This window comes from Condylura cristata, unplaced genomic scaffold (genome assembly GCF_000260355.1).
Source record: "Condylura cristata isolate star-nosed mole 26May11 unplaced genomic scaffold, ConCri1.0 scaffold00013, whole genome shotgun sequence".
In the NCBI taxonomy this organism is placed as follows: domain Eukaryota; kingdom Metazoa; phylum Chordata; class Mammalia; order Eulipotyphla; family Talpidae; genus Condylura; species Condylura cristata.
In genome coordinates, this window is record NW_004567114.1 from 20,654,118 (window position 1) to 20,680,502 (window position 26,385).

Here is a 26,385-nt window from a genome sequence, read left to right on the forward strand (position 1 = left end):
ACAAATGTATTGAACATTTACTCTGGGTAATGTGGTATATTTAGATACATAAACAATACCAGTCCTCAGAGTGCTTTCTAAACGAGGAGTAGATGAAATAGCTTCTCTGGAATGATCCCTTGTGTAATCACTTCTGACTTACATGTTGGCTGTTCCTCCAGGATATCTTCACTAACTCAGGATGCTTGACTTGGAAAGATGCCCCTTCTAAACATCTATTTTGAAGCTTGTACTTACAATTACCTGGGTTGGTTACATGTACTGTAAACTTCTTGGGAGTAGGAATCATGTTTATTTTGTTCTCTCTTGTAACCAAGCACCTGGCACAAGTTGGCACTTAGTGTTGAATGAAAGTTCAAAAATATCTACACTCTATAACAATAGCATGAAACAAATTGAACATACATGTGTGATAGCAACATGATATAGTCAACAAATATCTGTGCCTGTAATACTTTTCTAGGTATTAATGATAAGTCACTAAGACTAAAAAACCAGGCTCTTGGAGACTTTGTATTCTAATGTAGATAGTCAATAAATACTAAATGAGACACCAGTATTTTACAGATATGCATTGTGGGAAAAAATAAGAGGTGCTCTGCAGGATGGTTTTATGCAAGAGCTAGAGGTTTAGTTAAGTACAAGCACGGTATAAACTGACCATTACCTGAAGGTGGTACATTTCTAGAGACATTGAGACCAGTTCTAGGGAAATAATCATTATAAAAGAAATGTGTATGAATTGTAGAGGGCAGAGGAACATAGCGTTCACATCCCTCACCCAGTCCTACCAATTCTTTTCCTCCTGTATTTGCTATTACAGTCTACCTAGTTAAAGACCCAAAAGTGAGTCTCAGGGATTTCACATCTGTCTCACATTTACCTATCCCAACTGATCACAAAATTCTAAATGTTCCTGGCCTTCCTGGTGGCCTGAAGGATAATCTCAGCATTATCAACCCTGTGGCCTGAATTTGATCCCCAGCCAGGGAGCTGACCCACCTGGCACAACAGATCTATCTTGCCCACTGCTCACCTCAGCAGTGTATCTCACTCCATCAACCTTTTCTCCTCCCCACTCTGTCTCTGGTGATTTGTCACCTCACACACCTCTGGCCTACAATCCAGATCTTTTATGCATAAATAAAAATAAATCCTTAAAAAAATACTAAATGTGGCCCTTCCTGGTGGCACAGTGGGTTAAAGCACAGCACTACGAAGCTAAAGCCACTTCAGTATAAGTTCAATCCCCGCCTGTCTCGGAGGTGACCCACATGTTGCAGCAGACCTCTCCTGACCTGCCTGCTGCACCCCTCAGCAGTGTACTTCATTCATCTGCCTGTTCTACTCCCATTCTGCCTCGGGTGAAGCCTCTCAGTGCCCCTGCACCTCTGGCCTGTACTCCAGATCTTATGCATAAATAAATATATATATTTTTAATTCTAAATGTTTCTTATATGCAGACAGAGTTTCTGGATCTCCCCCCATTAACACTGTTAGGACCTCAATGTCTCTTCTACGACTATCAGTTGCCTAGTAAATTCTACCTGCAGTCTTTGCCCTCCAAATTGTTATCAGAGGTCTTTGTAAACTTTAACTTTGGTCTTATGTAAGGTGATCATATTGTTTATTATCTGAGCTGGGCATTAAGGCAAAAGAAGACTTTATTAATAATGCTGGAGGGAAAGGCATAATAAACTGGGGTTTCCTTGGCAAATAGGGACGGAGTCAACAGTCCCCTATATTCTCCAATAATTTTCTGTTGCTTACAGGAAAAGTAAAACTATTAAAAAAAAACATCTGAGGCCCTATTTTCTGCCTCTCCCTCACAAGAGCCGGAGCTCACCACATAACCTTCCCTTAGAATTAACACAAGCCTTCCAGGAAAGACCTGGAGCCAGGTTGCTGGGTTTGAGGCCCAGCCCTCCTGATTAGCTGTTCAGCATTGCATAGGTTACTTAACCTCTCTGTATCACAACCTCTTTTGTAAACTGAAATATTTGAGGACTGAGTAGGGTAATAGGCAAGACCTTTAGCATAGTGGCAGCAACATAACACAATAAATGCTATCTTATCTCTGTGATGTAGGCCATATTCCCATACTTTAAGAGTAAAAAACAAGCTGGTAGAGGTGAAGTTGCCCCAGGTCACAAAACTGATGGAATGTGATTTTTGACTTTGCAATTTTCCTAGTGACTTGAGGGTAGGGAGTGTCTTTTATAGTGATTCCCCATACACAGTGTGCTGCATGAGAGTTGATGGTCAAAGATTGGAATACACACAGAAGGAGCATGCCTAAAGTCTGGGGAGTGAAAGAGAGGGTCAGAAATGACTTAAACTATTTTTGGACTTGGGTGGAAAAGGGAGGGACCTATAACAGTCCTGAGAGAAATAACTGGGCCCACTAACTGAGACCGCAGGAGGCATAGTCCAGCGCGCTATAAAATCTCGACCATGCTGGGCCCTCCCTGGTGACACAGCGAGTTAAAGCACAGCACGAAAAAACTAAAACCACTTCTACATGAGTTCCATCCCCGCCTGCCCCGGAGGTGACCACATGGCTCAGCAGACCTCTCCTGACCCGCCCACTGCTCCCCTCAGCAATATACTTCATCGATCTGCCTGTCCTGCTCCCCACCCTGTCTCTGGTGAAGCCCCTCACCTCCCCTGCACCTCTGGCCTGTACCCCAATTCTGCAAGGCCGAGCACAGCCAGGAGATAAACCCGGCGCCGGGATGAGCCTGGACGACCTCAGGCCCTAGATGCCGTCAGGGCACCCCGGGGCAGGGACTTACAGACCCGTCGGGGACGCGCTGGCCCTGTGGGCCCTCGGGGTCCACGCGGCCCCCACCTCGCGCCCGCCAACACCACCCCGAAGCCCCGCTTTGCCCGCCGGGCGGAAAACGGCGTCTCCAGGCCAAGTCGGCCGCCGCGAAGGCGGAGGAAGCCCCGGCGGGCCGGAAGCGCCCAGAACTGCTTCCGGGCCAGGGGAGAGGAGCCACCATGGAACCTCGCGGGGTGGCGGGGCTGACCGAGCCGCGGGCCGGTGTCTGAAGCCAGAGAGGCGGCGCCCGCCGGCCCAGGGAGACGCGGCCCTGTCCCGCCGCCACCGCCATGTCGGTGTTGGGCGAGTACGAGCGACACTGCGATTCCATCAACTCGGACTTTGGGAGCGAGTCCGGGGGTGGCGGGGACTCGGGCCCGGGGCCCAGCGCCACTTCGGGGCCGCGAGCCGGCGGCGGCGCGGTGGAGCAGGAGGAGCTGCACTACATCCCCATCCGCGTCCTGGGCCGCGGCGCCTTCGGGGAGGCCACGCTGTACCGCCGCACCGAGGTAGCGGCCCTCGGCTCCGCCGCCGCGAACCCCTCCTTCCCGGCCCGCGCCCCGTCCGCACTCAGAGTGGGGGCGCCCCCGGCCACATGCCGCAGGCTCGTCGCCACTCTGCAGCGCTCAGCGCAGGGGATTCTGTAGATCGCTGCTTCTCGTAACCGGTCGTTTTTGTTTAACCCGGAGAACTGAGCGAGTCTCGTCGACCCTTCTCTGAGTCGACTTTCCCCATCTGTGAAATGGGATTAGTCAGAACTGGCTTAAACGATCATTAACGTTTACTGTTATTGGGGAATCAAATGAAGGTCTTTGCAAACTAATTTTAAAGCAGCATACGGATGTGAGGCGTTGCCAAAACTCCCTTCCTCTCCGGCTGTTTGGCTGTCTAAAGTCAGGGTGGGGAGGAGGGCACAGCTTCAGAAGCCCCCTGTAAGTGCAACCCAGCTAGCATTTCTGTTTTCTTTAAATCCACGTGTGAACATGCAGTTGGGAATTTTTTTGCAGACCACTGGGGAAGTCACCCTGTGTTGGTGTCTTCATTGGTATTTATCCAGCAGCTTTTATGTGCTGGAAATACTTGATATATTCTAAGCTATTATTTCTTAACTTTGAGAGGGACCAGGACTCCTGTGAGAACCTAGTGTAAACAGAATCCCCTCCCATCCACGTTTGCCTGTATTTTCATCCTTTTAAGAGATAAGCGGGTCGTTGACTCAAAATTTAAGAATGTATGTTGATCTGAAACTCATAGTAGTTGCTACTTCCAAAAACGAACCATAGACCGGTTTTGATCACTGAAGTCTTAGAAAAGCTAGTCGTTTATTGAGAACTTGGCTGGGATCCCAAAGGTGCTTCATCAGTGAACCACCTGCAGCTCTTCAGCATATTTTTTAGATCGAAAGAGGTGGTTGCAAGAGGTTATCCTTGTTCTTTTTTTAATCCTAGTGCAGAGTTACTGTTAGTATTCTGCTTTCTTATTTCTACTCATGATAGAAAAGAGAGGAGATTCCTATTTTATAGTTAAGGAAATGAAGGGTATACTTCAGGCACTTGCCCACTTAAATTAGAGGTAAATCTTGGATTAGAATGGAGTTTTAGATCTCCTTGCCTATGCCTTCCATTGTTGTGTTGACCATGATTATTGAGGTTGTTCTAAGTTAAATTTTTTTACACTGATATATGCAGTTATAGCAAAACTGCATATGTGACAACCTGTGACTTTCCAAAGGTTTTGCTAGAAGCAGGCCTTTCTCTCAACAGCTTGTATTTCATCAGGAAGACAAGTTAAGTCTGTTAGTAAATAAATAGAATTTAAGTTGCATATACAAATGAGAAAGAATGGACACTATCATTTCAGTGTATGAGCTCTGAAAATTAAGGGAATGGTTGCACTGAAAAATGTGCAGAAGGTTCATCACAATCTTCAAAAACAAATATTAAAGCCCAAGCAGAGCCATTTCTGAAGGAAAGAGGAGGTTATTTAGATGAGGATGCCTTTGGACTGGGGAGCAGTGTCAATGGACACTGGGACCTCTAGGTAAGTTTTCATCACTAAAGAGGAAAGTGATAGCAGATAAAGAATTGCAGAATGGGGCAGAGTGAGGGAAATAAATTCAGACCCTTTAGACCTGCCATTAACCCGGAAAGGGTATGCGAAAATTACTAGAGAAGTTTAAGTTTGTAAAATTTGAGGCAAGTTTAATATTATATTTTACAAGAAACCAGTTGGCTGTAGGTAGCTACTGTCTGCCTTCTCAATTCCTGTATCGTAGCCTTAATACAATGCTTGTCATGACTAGCAGTCTGTCGTATGTCCCTCAGTGGAATCTTTAAAATCTACTTCCATCCCATATTTTTTTTTTTAAAAAGATTTATTTATTTGTGCATACAGAACTGGGGTACAGGCCAGAGGCTCAGGGGTGGTGAGAGACTTCACCAGAGACAGAGTGGGGAGCAGAACAGGCAGATCGACGAAGTACACTGCTGAGGGGAGCAGCGGGCGGGTCAGGAGAGGTCTGCCGCGCCATGTGGTCACCTCCAGGGCAGGCGGGAATCGAACTCATGCGGAAGGGCCTTTAGATTCTCAGTGTTGTGCTTTAACCCACTGCGCCACGAGGGAGGGCCCCATCCCATATTTTTACCTGGAATCAACATCAGGTAGATTATATTCCAGCTAGAGCAACAATTCATGAGTCTCAGTACCTTTCTTGGTCTTCCAGTAAATTATGATAATCAACTGTCATTATTTTGTTTAAAGGAAAAAAATAGTCAATCTAGGAAACTTTCTCTCTAGGCTTATAGTTCCAGACATGCATTCTTTGTCAAGTGAAAGGAAAGCATGAGACCTCTATTGCTATGTTGTAGGATGACTCGTTGGTTGTGTGGAAGGAAGTTGATTTGACCCGACTATCTGAGAAGGAACGTCGTGATGCCTTGAATGAGATTGTTATTCTGGCCTTGCTGCAACATGACAACATTATCGCCTACTACAACCATTTCATGGACAACACCACCCTGCTAATTGAGCTGGAGTACTGTAATGGTAAGACAGAATTTGTTGGCACTTCCTCCGTCAAGGTGTCTTAAGTTCATCCCTACCTTGAGGGGGAAGAGCAAAAGACAGGGCATATTAATACAAACTTAAAATGAATTTGTGGAATTTAAGAAATAGTTCAGTCCCTGTAGAGTGTTGAGAAGATACCCAAAATAAGGTTCCCTGCATACTTGTGATTGTAGCTCCATACTCACATTACTTGTTCAGTTGGAGTTTACATTTGTTTCTCAAGGTTTTTTCCCCTCACAAAATGTTTGTAGGTATTAGAGACAGTGAGACTTAGTACTGCTTGATAAAATACATTTTTTTAAAGATTTGTTTATTTATGCATATAAGAACTGGCATACAGGCCAGGGGTAAGAAGAGTGAGAGGATTCACCAGAGACAGAGTGGGAGCAGAACAGGCAGAACTGAGACACACTGCTGAAGGGAGCAGCGGACAGGTCAGGAGCGCTCTGCCATGCCGTGTGGGTCACCTTCCTGCTCAGGATCGAACTCACACTGCAGTGGCTGTTGATAGCTTCATAGTGCTGCACTTTAATCTTTTGCTCCACCAGGGCCTGATACAGTATTTAATGAACTTGTATAAGTGATACTTACATTAACTTCAGCCTAAGCTATCTTATTGAAAGTGGTCCAAAGACCATAACTTAACGAAAATTACTTGTAGTAAAGCATGGCGTTATGTCCTGGTTTCTTTACACATTTTGCTGGGAAGATAGCAGTATCGGCTAATCTTTAAGAAAATAAACACTAAATCCATATCCCAAGCTCCACTGCTTTATAATTTTGTAAGCTTGTACAAGAAACTTACCTTCTCCGTGTCTCAGGTTCTTCATCTTGCTAAGACTGTTGGTAAACAGTACCTACATCCCAAACTATTGTGTTAAATGAATACATAAAGTCCCTTGCATAATACTTATACAAAGCAAATGTTTGATACATACTCCACGCGTTATCATCTTTCTTATGACTTAAGAGAACTCGGAACCCTTTCTTGAACTGTCTGCTAACAAACACCTAGCATGTCTCTTAAGTCTCTAAGAAAAAGCTCTTAAGCTTTTAACTTTCTTGTCTAGCTCATATGTATTATGATTGTCCTTGGTTCTGGTGACTAAATGTACAAGATTATGTTAGAGATTTTTGCAGTAGTGGAAGCTGCAAGTAGTGAACTTCCTTTGTGGTTAAAAGAAACTAGAACAAACTGAGTTACTAAATTATTGGGGTGGAGGGAGAGAAATTATGAAACTTAAGCAGGGGCTAAAGTATAAGCTACAGTTGAAGGTAAGAAACGTAATGAATCATGATCATTTGTGGTTCAAACTCATTCTGCAGGAAGAAACTCATTAAGGGATTAATGGTTGAAAACAGTCTAGAGGTAGACCCTAAATTTTGGGAAACCCTTTCAAGTGTAAAATTAAAAAATACAAAGCATCGTATACCCATTTCCAGCATTCACACTGAGTTAATTGTTACAAAAATATTCTAGAGTCCTTTAAAAGGAGCCCTAAAAAAAGAAAATAATCTGATTGTAAAGACCTATTAAGGTAGTTTTGCTAGTCGGGATACCAAGGGAATGGACTTGATTCTCATCTTTTCTAAAATTTTCATACTTCCTATTTTTGTACAGAGCCTCTTTTGTTAGGGAGGGGAATCTCAATATTTCTGATACAGTCCTTGAGAGATGGGAAGAATTTCATACCCATTTGAAGAACTTACAGGGGAAAAGAGATTTCCTTTGGCACAGAAGCAGAACCCTTGATTTCCTTGTGTTATCTGTTAAAATAGATATATGGGCTAAACTTTGATCTTTAATGAGTAATTCAAATCTGTCTTGTTTAACTGCAGGAGGTAACCTCTATGACAAAATTCTTCGTCAGAAGGACAAATTGTTTGAGGAAGAGGTAATTCACATTTCCATAGAAGGAAGCTGGAATTGTAATATGATTCTTTACACTAGTTCTGCATTTACTCTAGTCAATGAAGAGTGCTTTTTTCCCTTGTTCAGACTCCTTCCAGACCCTGGTTGATATGCATGAGAAAGGAAACCTCTGACAAGGAAGCTATCTATAGCTGCTTCCTAAGTGGTTTATCTCCTCATTATGATTCTCTATGAGCTTTCTTTTCTGATTCTATAAACTGCATGCCCGGTTTTCCGTTACCTTTGCATTCTTCCTGGATTTCTTTCCACAAATCTGCTTCACCATACTATATTTAATAATGACATTGGAACTGTTATATGACCTGTTTATTTTTTCTTTAACCTTAACACTTTTCTTTGCCTACTCAACCTACAAGAGATGTCAAGTCATGTTGATCATAACCTCTAGTTGCAGCTTCCTTTGTTTGTGAGTGTGTTTATTTGAATGAAATTTTTTGTTTGTAGTCCAAATATAATTTATTTTATCCCTGCAGATGGTGGTCTGGTACCTATTTCAGATTGTTTCAGCTGTGAGCTGTATCCATAAAGCTGGAATCCTTCATAGGTAATGAATGAAAATGCAGGATAGATTCTTCCCCACCAGTCCAACTTCCACCTACTACTTCCCATGAGCCCTGTTATTTTCTTGGTTAAGCAGTCAAAGCTTTTCCACTTAGGGAACTTGGAAAGGAAGAGGGAGTGATAAGAGGTGTTAGCTTCACTTCCTGAAGTTAAATCATGTTTGTGAAATAGAAAGAAGCTCCTCAATAGCTAAGTACTGCTTTGTCATTTCTTTAAAAGAGACTTTAGAGCTTAGTTCATTAACTCAAGACATAGTGATAATTGTAAAGACAGTGTGTCCTGTATGAATTGGGATTACCTTCTGTACCAGTTTTTCCTCTGATCCTCCCAACTCTCCTAATGGCTTCAGTGGTGTGGGAGCTATCCCTGTGCTCTGAAGGATGCAGCTAATTGCCTGCCCCCTACACCCTCAAGTCTGTTTTCAGTGTTCAAGTGTGTAAAAGTAATGGCCACTATTTGGGATCCCATAACCGTCTGACCAGTAGTAGTGCACTTATTTTTTATTCTGTAATACTTCTACCTAGGGTTAAAATGAGATGAAAACAACTGGCTATGTAAATTTAATACATTCCATCCTTTTTTCAGAGATATAAAGACTTTAAATATTTTTCTGACCAAGGCAAACCTGATAAAACTTGGAGATTATGGCTTAGCAAAGAAACTTAATTCTGAGTACTCCATGGCTGAGACGGTAGGTTTTGCCTTTGCTTTCCCCTCCCCCTTCCTCTCCAGTGCCATGAAACTTTGCTATGTACACTCTTTTCTGTATTCTTGCAGGGTCTCCATATGTATAAATCAAGTCTTCAGAGACTTTTTCCTGGGCTTACTGACAGTTTCACATGCTCAGGTGTCCTTTCAAGAATTACCACCCACATTACAGTTCTTACCTCACAGCCCTTGTGAACATGATCAGAGACTTCTTAAAGGGAACAAAATGCTTTACCGGGCTCTTAATCAATGTCTGAACCTAGGATGTTGGACATCTCTTTTTGTGTTTCCTTTGAATAGTTCTCATTCAGAAACCCTATACTACAAATAAAGACTGATTCTCAGAGAACAGTCTACTCTTTAAGGCAAATGGCCTGAACTGCATGGCTCCCTTCTCACCTGAGACATCATTGGTGGACAGAAGTTGATCTTTAGGACAATATTTTCATCTTTGAGGAGTTATTTCTCTTCTTTCTCAAGTCTTGTTTTTTTGTTTGTTTGTTTGTTTTTTGTTTTTAAATAACATCAAGATATGTCTGCAAGCAATTTAGTGATATCCAAGGATACTGATAAACAGGGTTGGGAATCTCTGCTTTGGGGACTCTGTATGATGGTGTCAGATTGAGCTTCTGAGGAAGCAGTCATCTTTAGATAGATTTTTCTCACCAGGAATAATCTCATGAAACCAAGGCTTGACTTTTTAAGCCAGTTAAATGCAAACAATAGAGAAATTTAAAATGCCATGTAAGCCATCTGAAGATTATTTTGCTGATTAAAGCTGGCTTTCAGGGTTTTTTTGTTTGTTTTTAAGATTTATTTATTTATACATACATACATACATACACACATACATACATACATGCATGCATGCATGCATGCATGCATACATACAGAACTGGGGTACAGGTCAGAGGCTCAGGGGCGGCGAGAGGCTTCACCAGAGACAGAGCAGGGAGCAGAGCAGGCAGATCTACGAAGTACACTGCTGAGGGGAGCAGCGGGTGGGTCAGGAGAGGTCTGCCGCGCCGTGTGGATCTCCTCCCGGGCAGGCAGGGATCGAACTCATGCAGAAGTGGCTTTAGCTTCTTAGTGCTGTGCTTTAACCCGCTGCGCCACCAGGGAGGGCCCTGGCTTTCAGTTTTATTAGAACTTCTGGAGCACTCACTGTCTCAACTTTGAAGAGGTGTGACCCTGTTTAGGATATATTATTTTCAGGTCCATTTTTTTTTAAGTCAGAAGATCCCTTTTAAATTGTTAATATTTCTTGTGAATATTACAGGTTTCAAGTTGAGCCATATAACACATTTCACCACCATGCATATCAGTTAGAACTTTTTTTTTTTAAAGATTTATTTATTTATGCATACAGAACTGGGGTACAGGGGCGGTGAGAGGATTCATTAGAGACAGAGTGAGGAGCAGAACAGGCTGACTAATGAAATACATTGCTGAGGGGAGCAGCAGGCAGGTAAGGAGAGGTCTGCCACGCCATGTAGATCACCTCCGGGGCTGGGGATTGAACTCATGCTGAAGTAGCTTTAGTTTCTTAGTGCTGTGCTTTAACCCACTGCACCACCAGGGAGGGCCCTCAGAACTTTTAATGCCATTATTCGGTTATCTTCTCCCCACTGCTCATTTTTGGGTTTGTTCATTTGTGAACTAGTAGTAAGTATGTCTTTATCTTTACAAAGTCTTCAGTGAGCCTGAGCTTTTGATCCAAGAATCACAAAACTGTCCCACCTGTCAAACTGTCTTTTTAAAAATGGACCAAAAGATTTAATGTGAATAAAATTTTTCCCTATAGTGGCTCATCTTGTAAAAGCCATTCTTGGAATATACTGATTAATTTTTATGGTTATCATCCTGAAACATTTAATTTAATTGTTGAAATAGTAATTCAGTTGCCTCAGAAAAAAGTTATTCTTTGATTTCTTCATTTAGCTTGTGGGAACTCCGTATTACATGTCACCAGAGCTCTGCCAAGGAGTAAAATACAGTTTCAAGTCTGACATCTGGGCAGTAGGCTGTGTCATTTTTGAACTGCTCACTCTAAAGAGGACATTTGATGCTACAGTAAGTTGATGCACTATCCTCATGTTGTCCTTGCAAATGGTACAAGTTGTTTGTGAAAATCAATTTTATTTATCTTTGAGCTTCTGATTTCTTGAAGAGAAATCAGGTTTAAACAAAAACAGCCTATGTTCTGGTATTTCAGGGCTTAGAAAAGTAAATAGATCTCATAAAGACCAATGAATTTGCCTTTAATAACACACTTAGTATATTATTAAACTGCTATAGACCTATATATGTACAACTTACATATTGTTACATTGTTTGTTGTTACAGTTTGAATAAACCATTTTATTACTTAGGTTTCTACTACATCTTTTTTTCAAAACTGAGACAAATTATTTAATAGTACGCATTAAAGTGTTTTTTTTTTTTAATGAAAAATTATCCTCTGACTCTTATTAAAGATTTATATTGTTTCATTAGGCAACACATTCCTTTAAGTCATTTTTTAGATTTATTTTTATTTATTCATATAAGAACTAGGGTGTAGGCCAGAGATGCAGGGGGTAAAAGGATTCACCAGAAACAGAATGGGAAGCAAAACAGGCGGATCTACGAAGTACATTGCTGAGGGGAGCAGCAGGCAAGACAGCAGAGGTTTTCAGCACCATGTGGGTCAACTCCCTGGCTAGAGATTGAACTCATGCCACAGTAGCTGACAATAGCTTAATAATGGTGAGACTTTAACCTCCGTGCCACTGGGGAGCCCCTATTTTTTTGTTTAAGTAAAATTCAGTGTAAAGCAATGCTTCTTAATCTTTAATGCAAATAGGAAATTATCTGGGCATCTGTTAAAATGCAGATTCTCTTGGAGTAGGTCTAGGGTGGGGGCCAGTATTCTGCATTCTTAGAAGCTTCCAGTTGATGCTGATGGTCCTACTCGTGCATCCCATTTGAGTAGCAAAAGTGGGTTCACTTCCCAGATCTCCTACAAGCCAGGTGTGAAAACTTAAATTACTTCATCTCTTTTCTTTGATTCTCTATTTATTATCTATAACAAGAAAAACATATATTTCCCTCTCACAGAGATGCTCTGATAATGTATATTTAAAAAACACAAATATAAGGTAATGCAAATTGATTGGCATTTTATGAAACCTATTATATATATATATATATATGCACACACACATGTATCTATACATATACATATTTATTTATGCATACAGAACTGGGGTGCAAGCCAGAGGTGCAGGAGTGGTGAGAGGATTCACCAGAGACAAAGTGGGAGTAGAACAGGCAGATTGACAAAGTACACTGCTGAGGGGAGCAGCAGACGAGACAGGAGAGGTCTCCTGCACCATGTGGGTCACCTCCTGGGTGGGGGTTGAACTCGCACCTAAGTGACTGCGGCCAGCTTGCAGAACTGTGCTTTATCCTGCTGTGCCAACAGCAAGGACCGGACCTATTTTTCTAAGTTCTAAAGTTTATGCTGCTATCATCTAATTCTCTGAAATGATATAGTAGGAGGGAAATGTGTTTTGGAATCAAATAGACTGGGATTGGAATTAGAGCTCCATCTGTTACTTTGTTGTCGGGTAATTGCATGGTGTTTAAAAAGGCTGCCTAGTGCATAGTGGTCTCTCAGTGAAGGTGCTGTATTGCTCCGTCTTTATCATTGTCATCTTATTATTCACTGCCCTGCCTGTTGCAGCAGAGTATCACCTGTATAGCCATTACTGGCATTTATAAATCAGGAGAGAAATTGTTGATTGTTGGCATAGGATTTTGGGATTCAATTGGGTATTGTAGGTACTCTTAAGTATTCATTTATGCTCATATAGTCGTATTTCCATGTTGACCATTTGGCTTCATTCCATCTGAGATCAACAGTGTATCCGTATCCATTCCTTGCTGATGCATCCTGGTAGTTATTAAAAGAAGCCATATCTAATGCAGAAGTACTGTACTTCTTTAAATAATAATGTACAGATATATCAGAGCCCATCATAGTAGATTATAATGTCATCTTTATAACCAAGAACAATACAATCATCATTTTCTCATAGAATCCACTGAACCTATGTGTGAAGATTGTACAAGGAATCCGGGCCATGGAAGTTGATTCTAGCCAGTATTCCTTAGAATTGATCCAAATGGTCCATGTGTGCCTCGACCAGGTAAGTGTGACCTACATTCTGATTTCAGCGCAGTGTTTTCCCTTCTAGCCTTAATGTTCAGGGTGAGACATAGATGAACTTGCATAAAACCACATCCACTTCCCCGGAAGGATGTCTTTGTGGCTGTACCCAGAACAGGCATCAGCAAGTCAGAGAATTCATGTGTGCTTCAGCCAAAAAATCTTTACTTTGCTCTGTTTTATTCTTTCTTTATTAGTTTGTGAAACAATCTTATCTAAATTTGCTCCACTTTTTATGATCAAGATTAACTTCTATAAACTAATAATATAGTCATAAATAACTTGTAGAGTTCCTCACATACAGTCATAATTTGTAGAGTCCTAACATACAGAAGGTGAATAAGGTACATTCTCATTCCTGTACAAGAGTTAATAATAGTGAAATAATAATCATGAAACATCGAATGTGAGATGAGAAGGTTTTTTTACACAAAAGAGTAATATTCTAGTGATCTTCTACTAAATAACCTATGGCCTTCCACAAGAAAGTAAAATGTCTGGCTAGATTCTGTGTTGTCCGTTCCCTTTAACTTAAGTCCCATTTGTCTTTTTAGGATCCTGAACAGAGGCCCACTGCAGATGAACTTCTTGATCGCCCTCTTCTTAGGAAACGCAGGAGGTAAAGTACCAAGAAGTCACTCCACCACCTTTCCGTAGATGGTTGACTGTTAGAGGCCTGATCAGAGAACCACAGAGAGGGTGTGTTTCCTGACCTGGTCACTAATACTATTTTCTGTCTGTGTCTCTACTTTCATTTCTTTGCAGGGAGCACAGGTGGTAGCTGTCTGACTTTCACTGCTTTAGACTCTACTGCTTTGTTCTGAATTTATACTGGAGATCCTAGGGGTCTGTACTCCCCATAGCTGCAGGTTTTAATATAGAGTTGAAGCATAGAAGACGGTAATCAGCAATAGGGGGACTCTGGACCCAGATACCTAAGAATCACAGAGTCAAGCTTGATTGATTGTTGACAGGTTATTTCCTGAGATATGATCTGTGTTACAGGGTTATAGAGGTAAAAAGGAGGAGAAACTATACCCCAACTTAAAGGAAAACGTGTTCACTATCCTTTTTAAGTATTTTAGTCTGTATCTCATTTTATATTGTTTTTACCTTAATACCATTTTTCCTCTACTAGTTCTTTGTTTTTACATCTTCCAAGTATTGGTAGACTTACTGTGCTTTTTTTTTTTTCAGGTCTTGTCCTTAGATACATTAAGTAAACGTCTAGTTCTGTAATCTTTGTTGTTTAATCAGTACCTTTATTCTGTTGTATCATTTAATTTACCTTTTCTTGTTCTTCTGCAGTTAATATCAAAACAGTGTTTTAGTGCCTAGAATTATGTGTAATACTCTAAGATATAGCACCATGACCTTCTATTTATGTTCCATGTGTATTCCAGCAATATTACCCTTTGGAACTGGCTGAGCATATTTAAATTTTTTATGTGGCTCTTCTCCCAGCAATATTATCACTATTTTAATCTTTCATTTAAATATTTCCATTAAATTTTTATGACAGTTTTTATTGAGATAATTATGGATTTACCTGTACTTTGTTAAGAAGTTTGTACTTTGTTGGAAAATTGTAAGACAAAGAGCTTCTCGGTTAAAACACAGATACAGAAAGTTGTTTGGCTAGATTAGTGGTTCTATACCTGGAGCTGTCGTTATCAGCACTGTTGGGGCTTTTAAAAATTACTGGCCCTCCCTGGTGGCGCAGCGGGTTAAAGCACTGCACTGAGAGACTGAGGCCACTTCCGCATGAGTTCGATCCCCGCCTGCCCCGGAGGTGACCACATGGCGGTGACCACATGGCGTGGCAGACCTCTCCTGACCCGCCCGCTGCTCCCCTCAGCGGTGTACTTCGTTGATCTGCCTGTTCTGCTCCCCACTCTGTCTCTGGTGAATCCTCTCACCCTCCGCATCTCTGGCCTGTACCCCAGATCTGTATGAATAAAAAAAAAAAAATTACTGATGCTTAAGCATGAGGAATTCAGCTATAACTGATTTAGGAAGTACAAGAACTTTGGGGAAGAACTTGGGAGTAAATAGAAGACTGAAAAGGTAGCAGAGGAGTCTAGAATGTCACATGGAAGAATTTGTGTCTAATTCAAGATATAGTACAGATATATTAGAGTTTCTGAGAGGGTAGTTCATATGATGAGAGGCATGGCTGACAAGGAGTTATTTAACAATACTTACATCAGTCTTCCCAGATCAGTCGAGGGCTGATTCAAGTGCAGTAGACCTGTGGTCAGTGAGTCAGATTAGGAGGCTTGCCACTGTGTAGGTAGAAAATAAGGCTGCCGAGAACTAAGGTGATGAGTCTGGAAAGGAAAGATGAATATGAAAGGGATTATATGGGTAGAATCTGTAGAACATGAATATTGAGAAAAGGGAAGGATAAGCTAAGATTTACATGTTTACTTTGGGGGCACCAAACTAGATGGAGATGACCAGCAGGTGGTTTAAAATGTGCATCAGAAGTTGTTAAGACTCCTTTTCTAGCTTGGAACATTTCATGAAGATGGAAAATCAATAGACCCAAGCTGCTGGCCTCCTTTTTTTTTTTTTTAACACCAATTTCTGGTAAACTACTTACTTACTTTTAAAAATTTATTTACTTACGCATACAGAACTGGGGTATAGGCCAGAGGTGTGGAAGGGGTAAGAGGATTCACCAGAGACAGAGTGGGGAACAGAGCAGGCAGATGTACTAAAATACACAGCTGAGGTGAGCAGCAGGTGGGTCAGGAGAGGTCTGCCACGCCATGTGGGTCCCCCCCACCCCCCGGGGATCGAACTCATGTTGTAGTGGCTATGGCTAGCTTCACAATACTGTGCTTTAACCCACTGAGCCACCAGGAAGGCCCTTACTGGCCTCTTTTTATTTAATGAATTGTCAAATGCAAAGTCTGTGTAACTATCTGAGTCTTATGGCAGTACTTCCTAGAAATAGTGTAATATATATGATCTTTAAGAGGATTAAAACTGAATGGGAAATGTATTAGAGACACTGGTATACTGTAGGAACTTTTTTTTTTCTCACGGCTGTTCTTTTGGCAGAGAGATGGAGGAAAAAGTCGCACTGCTTAATGCACCTACGAAGAGGCCAAGGTAATGCTCAAGAGACTCTTGAAAATTAATATATCTTAATTTGCCACCAACTCTTTCTTGGTCTTAAATATTGTTTAATCTCAGTAAGTAGTGTTTGGCACCTTTTAGAAGCTAACATCTGCTTAAATGTTAGGTCATCATTTCTGAGAAAAGAAAGTTATAGTTTCACCCTCTTGGTAAAGTGGACATCATTACCATAATGAATGTTGAAAAGTGTAGGTGTTGTGGATCAGACTGGAATTTGAGCTGGCTGAGCTCAGATGAAGCCTTTCGGCAGGAACTGCAAAGCCTGCCATGACAGAGGGTTGAAATAAGTTGTTAAGAAAAATGTACTCTCTCATATTGGCAGTTCCTCTCAGGGAATAGACTGGAAGTATTTTTCTGTGATACAGTTTTATGTTAAATGTACCTTTGTTCTGGCTGTTGTTGACAGGTCAAGCACTGTGACTGAAGCACCCATTGCTGTGGTAACATCACGAACCAGTGAAGTCTATGTTTGGGGTGGGGGGAAATCCACTCCCCAGAAATTGGATGTCATCAAGAGTGGCTGTAGTGCCCGGCAGGTGTGTGCAGGCAACACCCACTTTGCTGTGGTCACAGTGGAGAAGGAACTGTATACCTGGGTGGTAAGTGAAAACGAGGTACTAGAGAATAGTACTATAAGCCGAGTTGTTCACCAGGCTTGCTGGGCCCATGTGTTTTGTTAGCTAAACCTGTGCTGTGAGAGTTGGCAGCATGGAATGATGATGGCATGTAAGCTCTTACAAGGGTAGGATTTTGTTTCTGTAGTTCACTGATGCTCCCCCAGTGCCTGGTACAGACTGGGTTACATGTAAATATTTTTTGAGGGAAAAAATTAAAACAAAACCTGACACAGGAGATTGGACTCTTCCCTTTACAGCTGACTTATTTCACAAAGGCACTCAATTACTCTGTTATCATGAGATACAAAGCAGTTGGTATCTGTGAAAAGCACTGTGTCACATCTGGAAAATCCCAAGACCTCCTTGAGGGATTGAGAGTGGACTACCTGTCTCCTAAGTGGGATATTCCTGTTTCCTCTCTTTCACATTCTTGGACCAATTGCTACTCTTACTGGCTGTTCTTTCACCTACAATGCAGCTTCCATCCCTGCTGCTCAGTTGAACCTATTCTTGACAAAATAACCTGTAAGTTACGAAAATAAAACAGGCCCTCCCTGATGGTGCAGTGGGTTAAAGTGCAACACTGCAAGATATCTGCAGCCCCTTCAGTGCAAGTTTGATCCCCAGCGCCCCAACTCCGGAGGAACGCAGACCTCTTCTGTCTTGCCCATTGCTCTCCTCAGGAGTGTACTTGGTCACTCTGCCTGTTCTGCTCCCAACTGTCTCTGGTGAGTCCTCTCGCTGCCCCTGGACTTATGGCCTGCACCTTAGTTCTGTATGCATAAATATCTTTCAAAAAAAAAACAGATACTTTTTAGTCTGACCTTATTTGAACCTCTTCCTTTTTGATGCTTTGTCTTCCCTCAACCTCCATGGCTTTCCTCCTGCCTTTTTTTTTTTTAATTTATTTATTTATGCATGTAAGAACTGGGGTACAGGCCAGAGGAGTGGGAGGTGAGAGGATTCACCAGAGACAGAGTGGGAGCAGAACAGGCAGATCTACTGAAATACACTGCTGAGGGTAGCAGTAGGCAAGACAGGAGAGGTCTGCTGCACCATGTGGGTCAGCTCCCTACCTGGGGATCTAACTCCTGCTACAGTGGCTGTGAATAGCTTCATAGTGCTGCGCTTTAACCACAGGAGGTGCACCACCAGGGAGGCCCCTCCTGTCTTTTTGACTGTCTTCTCAAGCTCATTTCAGGCTGCTTTTCCTTTACCCACTCTTGTCTTTGGGCCTCAGTTCTTTTCAATCTTGCTTCTCTTCCCGAAGGAGCTCACTTTTCCCATTAGTTTCAGTTGCCTCCTCTATGAGGACAGACTTTATCCCCAGTGTGTGACAGAATAGACATTCCAGCTGCTGTTTGGTTGAAAGAATGAATGAATGATTTGACCACTAGTACAGTGTTGACTATATATCCTAACATCCTGCCCCTCAAAGAGCTACCCCTGAGCACTGCCAGAAGGGGACTAAAATTAGTATTTTATGAAAACACTGTATATAAACATACAGTTGGGACATTGAATGAAAGTATTACTTATCTCTATAGAACTGGCAGTTAGGATTACTTTCAGTGCTGTATTGCAGCCTAATATGGTCAGATTCTTTATGAGTCATATTTCAGGGAAACTGATGAAAATTTGTAAAACTTCTGGGCCCCTCCCTGGTGGCACAGTAGGTTAAGGCACAGCACTATGAGGCTAGCCACAGCCACTGCAGCATGAGTTCGATCCTTGGCCAGGGAGCTGATTCACGTGGCACAGCAGACCTTTCTCACCTGCCGCTCCCCTCAGCAGTGTACTTCGTCCATCTGCCTGTTCTGCTCCCCACTGTCTCTGGTGAATCCTCTCACCACCCCTGTGCCTCTCGCTTGTATCTCAGTTTGTATGCATAAATAAATAAATCTTAAAATAAAGAAGGAAAATTTGTAAAACTTATACTAAGGATTCTAAGAGATTGTATTCTTACAGAAAGCAATCAAATAAGATTATATAAATAAACAATTTTCACCATCACCCATGATTATAAGTATTTAGTTTACCTTAGACTTGAAAGAGAGAATTGGAATGTGTCTTTTAAGGCATGTGGATATCAACTTAGATACTTTATAACTTTTTTTTTCCTAATCAGAGGGGTTAAAAGATTTAATCCTTCCCTACTTTTTAAAAATTTAATTTCCGGCCCTCCCTGGTGGCGCAGCGGGTTAAAGCACTGCACTAAGAAGCTAAAGCCACTTCCGCATGAGTTCGATTCCCGCCTGCCCCGGAGGAGACCACATGGCGTGGCAGACCTCTCCTGACCCGCCCGCTGCTCCCCTCAGCAGTGTACTTCATCTATCTGCCTGTTCTGCTCCCCGCTCTGTCTCTGGTGAAGCCTCTCACCGCCCCTGAGCCTCTGGCCTGTACCCCAGTTCTGTATGCACAAATAAATAAATCTTTAAAAAAAAAAAAAAAAAAATTTAATTTCCAACTTTTTTTTTCCTACTGTTCTTCTTAATAAAAAGATATGTTGAAGATGAGTGTTCATCATAAAATGTTAAGACTTCACCAAGCCTCTTTGTTTCACAGAACATGCAAGGGGGTACTAAACTCCATGGTCAGTTGGGCCATGGAGACAAAGCCTCCTACAGACAGCCAAAGCACGTGGAAAAGTTGCAAGGCAAAGCTATCCGCCAGGTGTCATGTGGTGAAGATTTCACTGTCTGTGTGACGGGTAAGCCATCATCAGAAAGCACCCAAGTGTGTTTAGTGTGGGATTTGTACTTGATGCTATGTCATTTTAGTTGGAAGTTTATAATCAAAGCCAATATTCAGAGAATTGAGCAGATATATATAGTAATAACATAATCAGTTTGCTTGTAGTATTAAGGGGACGATGAGCATGGAGAAGACAGATAACAGAAAGGAAGTGGGGAATCAAAATAAAGAGTTGAATGTTCCAAATAAAGGAAAAAGTCGTCTCACCAGCTGGTCAAGAAAGGAAGAGCTACAATTTATTTATTAGTTTTATTCTCTAATTTTGATTCCTTTGGTACTTCTCTATTTCTCCATAAATAAAGATGACCTCAGGAAAACTTTACGCCTTTAAAATTTAACACTACCACTATTTTAAAGCTATTATAATGACATACATGCCCGTAGCACTAGCATCGTCATAGTGCTTTGTAGTCCCGATGTAATTGTGCTGCATGAGGCCACTGACTGGGGTGGTGCTTGTTTCAGTCCTGCACCCACTTCAAGTTGAACAATGCATTCCTTTCATGGGTTCTTTCCTCTTTTTTTTTTTTTTTTTTTTTTTGCAGATGAGGGTCAGATCTATGCCTTTGGATCTGATTACTATGGCTGCATGGGGGTGGACAAGGTCGCTGGCCAGGAAGTCCTAGAACCTATGCAGCTGAACTTCTTCCTGAACAATCCAGTGGAGCAGGTCTCCTGTGGAGATAATCATGTGGTGGTTTTGACACGAAACAAGGAAGTCTATTCTTGGGGCTGTGGTGAATATGGTAGGTGTTGTCTTGTCCACTATATCCCAGGTGCACAAGCTAAATTCAGGCCTTTGTGCATCTAAATACATCATGCAGACTCCAAGTGAGAAATGTTTATTCAGTAAAGAGAATCTTACAGGACATTTTCATTGGGAGGGACGCCCTCATTTCAATGATTTTCTGTCTTATGTATGCCTCAGGACGACTGGGTTTGGATTCAGAAGAGGATTATTACATACCACAAAAGGTAAATCAGAAATAATTTCTTCCTAAAGCCTAGCAAGGAACACCAACTCCAGAGATAAGGCCTCTTTCCCTAACTCCCCATATGAAGGCATTTATTTCTGATGTATTTCCTACCTGACAATCCAGGATTCCTGTCTTAGCACTATATGGTCTTGTCATTTATCTCAATCTTAAAAAGTTGAGAAGAGGATAAAGTTCCTATGGTCATGGACACATTACATCTTACTCAGAAATGAGAGCTAAAAACAGTATGTGTGGTGAAAAAGTCACCTAGAGCATAATTCACCCTGGAAAATTCCTTGAGGAGATACTGGAAAGCAGTATACATTTTTGTCAATCACATATAACCTTTTTCTATAGTTAAGCGCCAGATGAAATAGTTATTTGTATTTAGGGGGCATGTTGTGTGAAGCATAACATCTAATTAATCTCAGCACTGAGAAACTGGCACAGTTACTGAAAGTAGCTGGGGAAGAGCAAGGTCATGGGTCTCTCGCACCCGCCCTAGGTCACAAGCTCATTCTTTAAAGGTCAACTAATCAGCTATATCATTCACTTTAACAATGTTTATTTACTTCTTAAAAAATTAGCTTATAGGGCCCCCCCTGGTGGTGCAGCGGGTTAAAGCACTGCACTAAGAACCTTAAGCCACTTCCGCATGAGTTCGATTCCCCCCTGCCCTGGAGGAGATCCACATGGCGAGGCAGACCTCTCCTGGCCCGCCTGCTGTTCCCCACTCTGCCCCTGGTGAATCCTCTTACCCTTCGCATCTCTGGCCTGTAGCCCCAGTTCTATATGAATAAATAAATCTTTTTTAAAAAATTAGCTTATATATTCATAGGCTCATTTAAAAAAATTATTTATGCATACAGAACTGGAGTACAGGCCAGAGGTGCAAGGGTGGTGAGAGGATTTACCAGTGACAGTGGGGAGGAGAACAGGCAGATTGACGAAGTACACTGCTGAGGGGAGCAGTAGCCGAGACAGGAAAGGTCTGCTGCACCATGTGGGTCACTTCCCTGGTGGGTATCAAATTTGTGCTGAAGGGGCGTGGCTAGTTTCAGAGTGTTGTGTTTTAACCCATTGCACCACCAGGGAGGGCCCCCTAGGCCCATTCTTAATGGGATTTATAATTGTTCCTCTTCTGAAAAGTCTGTAATAGAAAGCTTGAGGTTGGAGTTTTCAGTTTTGACAGATGTCCATCATGTCCCCCGTTACTCTTCAGTCCATTGTAGTGAGCAGCGGGGACATGTGAGCGTTGGAAACCAGAAGCTGCTTCAGTGCTGTCACCTCAGTCAAAATACAATCAGACTAAGGCTGCACATGGCTACTGAGTTTCGTCCATCTTAGAGAACAAAATCAGCCATGGATGGAAGCTTTCCTTGGCCAGCATTTTCTGAGAGTCTTCCTAAGTAGGACCTAATGTTAAAACAAACTTTGACAGGGTCAGCTAATTAGCTGACCTGGAACAATCATCTTTATTATAAAACTTGAGTTCCCGTTGAAAACAGTAGCCTCTAAGCAGCCAGGCAAATCTAAAGAGAAAAGAGCAACTGTTGCTTTCCTACAGTCATTATGCCAAATGCAAGACATTATTTTGGAAGCATTTGAGGGTTTTTTCCTAATACAAATTATGTTTGGGGATTTTTTTTCTTCTGTCAGGTGGAGGTTCCCAAGGCCTTGATTATTGTTGCAGTTCAGTGTGGCTGTGATGGGACATTTCTGCTGACCCAGTCAGGGAAAGTGCTGGCCTGTGGACTCAATGAGTTTAACAAACTGGGTCTGAATCAATGTATGTCTGGAATCATCAACCATGAAGTAAGTACCCTTCTGGTGTCCTAACTACACTGTCAGAACTTCTCCAGTTTGGGATTTCGTTGGGCATATTGTTAGTAGTTGTTACCATGGAATAGGACTTAAGAATAAAGTAGGGATCTCACAATCACTATGTTCTGCCAGAGAAGCTGGATACAAAAAAGTATATTACTGTATAATTCCTATTATATGAAGTTTAAGAACAGGCAAAGTTAACTTGAAGATGGCACAAGTCAAAATAGTGGTTATTTCTGGGAGATTATGGGGGGACATTAACAGAAAGGGTGAGAGAGATTCTAGGTTGATGAAAATGGTGACCTGGATGGTGATTTTGCTTTTATATGCAAGCCCTGTGAGACATTTTACAGTCTGTTGTATTTCGATAAGTAAATTGACTACCGTGACCCTCCCTGTGGTGCAGCGAGTTGGGGCACAATACTGCGAAGCTGGCCATGGCCGCTGCAGTGCAAGTTCGATCCTGGCCCCAGAGGTGACCCACATGGCGAGACAGACCTCTCCTGACCTGCCCACCGCTCCCCTCAGCAGTGTACTTTGTCCATCTGCCTGTTCTGCTCCCCACTCTGTCTCTGGTGAAGCCTCGCACCTCTGCACCTCTGGCCTGTACCCCAGTTCTGATGCATAAATAAAAAAACCTTTTTTAATTTTTTCCCCTACTTTTTCATTTTAATGTAACAGTTTATTTTTACACCATTTTGTACCTTTTTCCATCTCAGTTGTAAACCCCGTGGGCTTCCCATCACTAAATCACCCGTGTGCCATCACCATAGTCTAGTGCACTTCTCCCCCACACCTTTTTTTTTTTAATCTCATTCCCTACTCCACCCTTGTAAAATGTCTCTGTTGTTCATATAAATAAATAAACCTTTAAAAATAATTTTTTTTAATGAAGTGGTAGGATTCAGATCCTACCTCATTACTGACATAAGTCTAAAAGTCACTTGCTGATATGACAAAAAGGCACCTTTCTTACTGTCAGCAAAGGACATTTCAAGAGTTTAGGGAACTGGACCAGAAATGATAGACAAAGAGCAAATATGTATGAGAAACATCAGTCGTTTGAATGATCATATACATACATAAATCACAATATGATATAGTGGTTCTAAAATGAGATAGGTGCAAATTTGGAGCCAGTCTGGGGAGGAAACCTGTGTAGTTTATAAAGGCATTTTCAGAATTATCGTTACTTGCTTTGTGTTTTTTTTTATAATACGGATTTTTTGTGAAATTTTAAAGTATTATGAAAGGATTTTTATCTGTGCTAATCTACAGGAAACAGCGATTTTGACATGTTGAGAAACATTGGCCCATAGGTGAAATTTGATAACTAAACTGGTGACTTTGTGCTCTGGAGAAAGTCCTCAGGATTTTAATTCTTTGCCCTGCCCTTAGGTATGCAGAGTGTATAACCAACACAAACATCTGTGATTATGTCTTATGTAAATTCCTTCTAGGACTGAGAGTTCATGTTCTGCATACCCTAATGAGGAAGGTAAAGCTTTTGTTGAGAAAAAGTTCTGCCTTATTATACAGTAAATTCACTGATTACATACTGAGTTTTTGTCTTCTTGGATTCTGTGGAGGTGAAGAGCTACCTGGCCCCCTCTTAGAAACATGATTTGGTAGAACAGCTTTTTGTTCACCATCACAACAGTCTCAGCCTGTTACCCCTCTGTTTTTTACCTTGTGAGTTTTGGCTTTATGTTTTACTTTGTTCTAGGCATACCATGAAGTCCCCTACACAACTTCCTTTACGTTGGCCAAGCAGTTATCCTTCTATAAGATCCGTACCATTGCCCCAGGCAAGACTCACACAGCTGCTATTGATGGTGAGTTGATTTACAACTAAATACACAAGCCTTACTATAAGCCTGGGCTCTTCCATTCTGTCAAGTATTAGCTTTTTTGAACATTCTCCTGAATAATCAAGACACCGTTCGTGAGAACACTGCACATAGAATGCCAGATAACTACTGTCTCTAATTAGCATTTCTGTAAGTATTCTAATCTAGGTAGCAACCATTTTCCACATTTACAATGTAATAATGGAGAGAAAATACCATATTAAAGTCTCTTCCTGTGTCTAATCAGTCATAGTTCATAGATACCCTAGCCGCACTAGGCCCAGGGTATCACGGCTGTCTTTATAATTATGCACATAACAACCAGAGGCTAGTGTTTTTCTGTAGTGTTTCTCCTTGTTTTTTCACTATTCCCTCACCATTTGTGCCTGGTTATTTTTGCTTTTCAGAGCGAGGCCGACTGCTGACCTTTGGCTGCAACAAATGTGGACAGCTGGGCGTTGGGAATTACAAGAAGCGTCTAGGAATTAACCTATTGGGGGGACCCCTAGGAGGGAAGCAGGTGATCAGGGTCTCCTGTGGAGATGAATTTACCATTGCTGCCACTGATGGTGAGTCTGTACATCATTTTAAACTTCTTGGACTGATGGTTGTGTTTTAAATTTTGGTTGGGAAAGAGGTAGACTGGTTCAAGTATGAGCTTTCTAGACAATGGGAAGTTAATAGTCTTAAGTCCCTACTTTTTTACTTTAACTTTTTGGGTAAACTCTTTTTTATTCATGCAGTCTTCACTAATTTGACAAGCATAGGAGAACTCGCAGCCATCTGTCAGAATTTTATGTAACCAAGAATTTGAGAGTCATTAAAAAAAAATATGTTCACAGTCTGTCTGAGAAAATGTTTTAAAAATTGTTGCATACTTCTGTATATGCCTGGCCCAGAATCATGTTGGTTGCGTAAATGTTGACTGGGTTGATGGAGAGAAGACAGTATCATTTGCCCTTGCTCCTTGGTTGGGGTCATCTGCAGAGCAGCGATGTCCTGCAGGGCTGCTAAGACCTGAACGGCTGTATGCTATTTGTTTTTCAGCTTTCGGAATTGGTCTGATAAATTTTCTTCTCTTCCCTCTCACAGCTATTTCTTCTCTGAATTATCTACTTGTTCCTGTCACCACCTCTTCTTTACTGCCACTTCTGCTAGTCTTCTTTCCTTCCCTCTTTCTTCCACTTTTATTGTTTCTTTTTCATCTGAAATTTTTTTTTGTAGCCTCTTCTTTCTTGTGACTGGTAGATAACAATTCACATTTCATCTTTTTATCTTTTGACTCATTTCCACATTTCTGCCCATGCTCATGCTCTGAGAGGTCTTTGTTTTCTGCTGGTCTGTGCTTGTACTTACAGACTCGGGCTCCAGGGGTAGTGTCCGATAGTGATCTGTAGCATGTTAATTAAGCGAACCAGCTTTCAGAGTAGCACGGTGACCTTCCTGCTTGTCCCAAAACAAGGAACTCTAGGGGCCAAACTATTTAGGTCAGAGTAGACAAATGAAAATGTCACCTAGAAAAACAAAGTCAGGATGTCCCTGAGGATTCAATTTAATGCAGCAAGTTCAGTAGCACTTTTTAACAGGGCCTCACAGAGGCAGTGTTCCTCCAATAAATCTGTACTTCATGAATGAGAAGTATAAAATTGGATTCTATGACTGGGCATTTTACCTTTTGGTAAATATTCTTATACTTTCTATATTTTATATCCTTATTTACACAGCAAACATAAACTGAATACATAATGTGTTCCAGGTCCTTTTTTAGGCTTTGGGGATATAAAGAGAATGGTTTTTTTTGTTTGTTTTTAATTTTATAACAGTTTATTTTTATATCAGTTTGTACATTTTTTTTTCCATCTCAATTGTAATCCCTGCGGGTTTCCCATCACCAAGTCACCCGTGTGC

General features: G+C 41.6%; 1 protein-coding gene across 1 annotated transcript in view; it reads left to right on the plus strand.

Moving 5' to 3' along the window:
- The first annotated feature begins 3,003 nt into the window (after positions 1-3,003).
- The window catches only part of NEK9 (NIMA-related kinase 9), a 36,120-nt gene continuing 12,738 nt past the window's right edge, over positions 3,004-26,385 (plus strand). The window contains exons 1-16 of the mRNA XM_004681684.2: positions 3,004-3,333; positions 5,692-5,869; positions 7,730-7,785; positions 8,297-8,367; positions 8,970-9,075; positions 11,034-11,165; positions 13,175-13,285; positions 13,860-13,924; positions 16,375-16,425; positions 16,859-17,051; positions 19,635-19,779; positions 20,369-20,569; positions 20,752-20,798; positions 22,460-22,615; positions 24,354-24,462; positions 24,885-25,046. Coding sequence (XP_004681741.1) covers positions 3,115-3,333; positions 5,692-5,869; positions 7,730-7,785; positions 8,297-8,367; positions 8,970-9,075; positions 11,034-11,165; positions 13,175-13,285; positions 13,860-13,924; positions 16,375-16,425; positions 16,859-17,051; positions 19,635-19,779; positions 20,369-20,569; positions 20,752-20,798; positions 22,460-22,615; positions 24,354-24,462; positions 24,885-25,046 — 2,002 coding nt within the window. The 5' untranslated portion in view covers positions 3,004-3,114. The remainder of the gene's footprint in view (positions 3,334-5,691; positions 5,870-7,729; positions 7,786-8,296; positions 8,368-8,969; positions 9,076-11,033; positions 11,166-13,174; positions 13,286-13,859; positions 13,925-16,374; positions 16,426-16,858; positions 17,052-19,634; positions 19,780-20,368; positions 20,570-20,751; positions 20,799-22,459; positions 22,616-24,353; positions 24,463-24,884; positions 25,047-26,385) is intronic.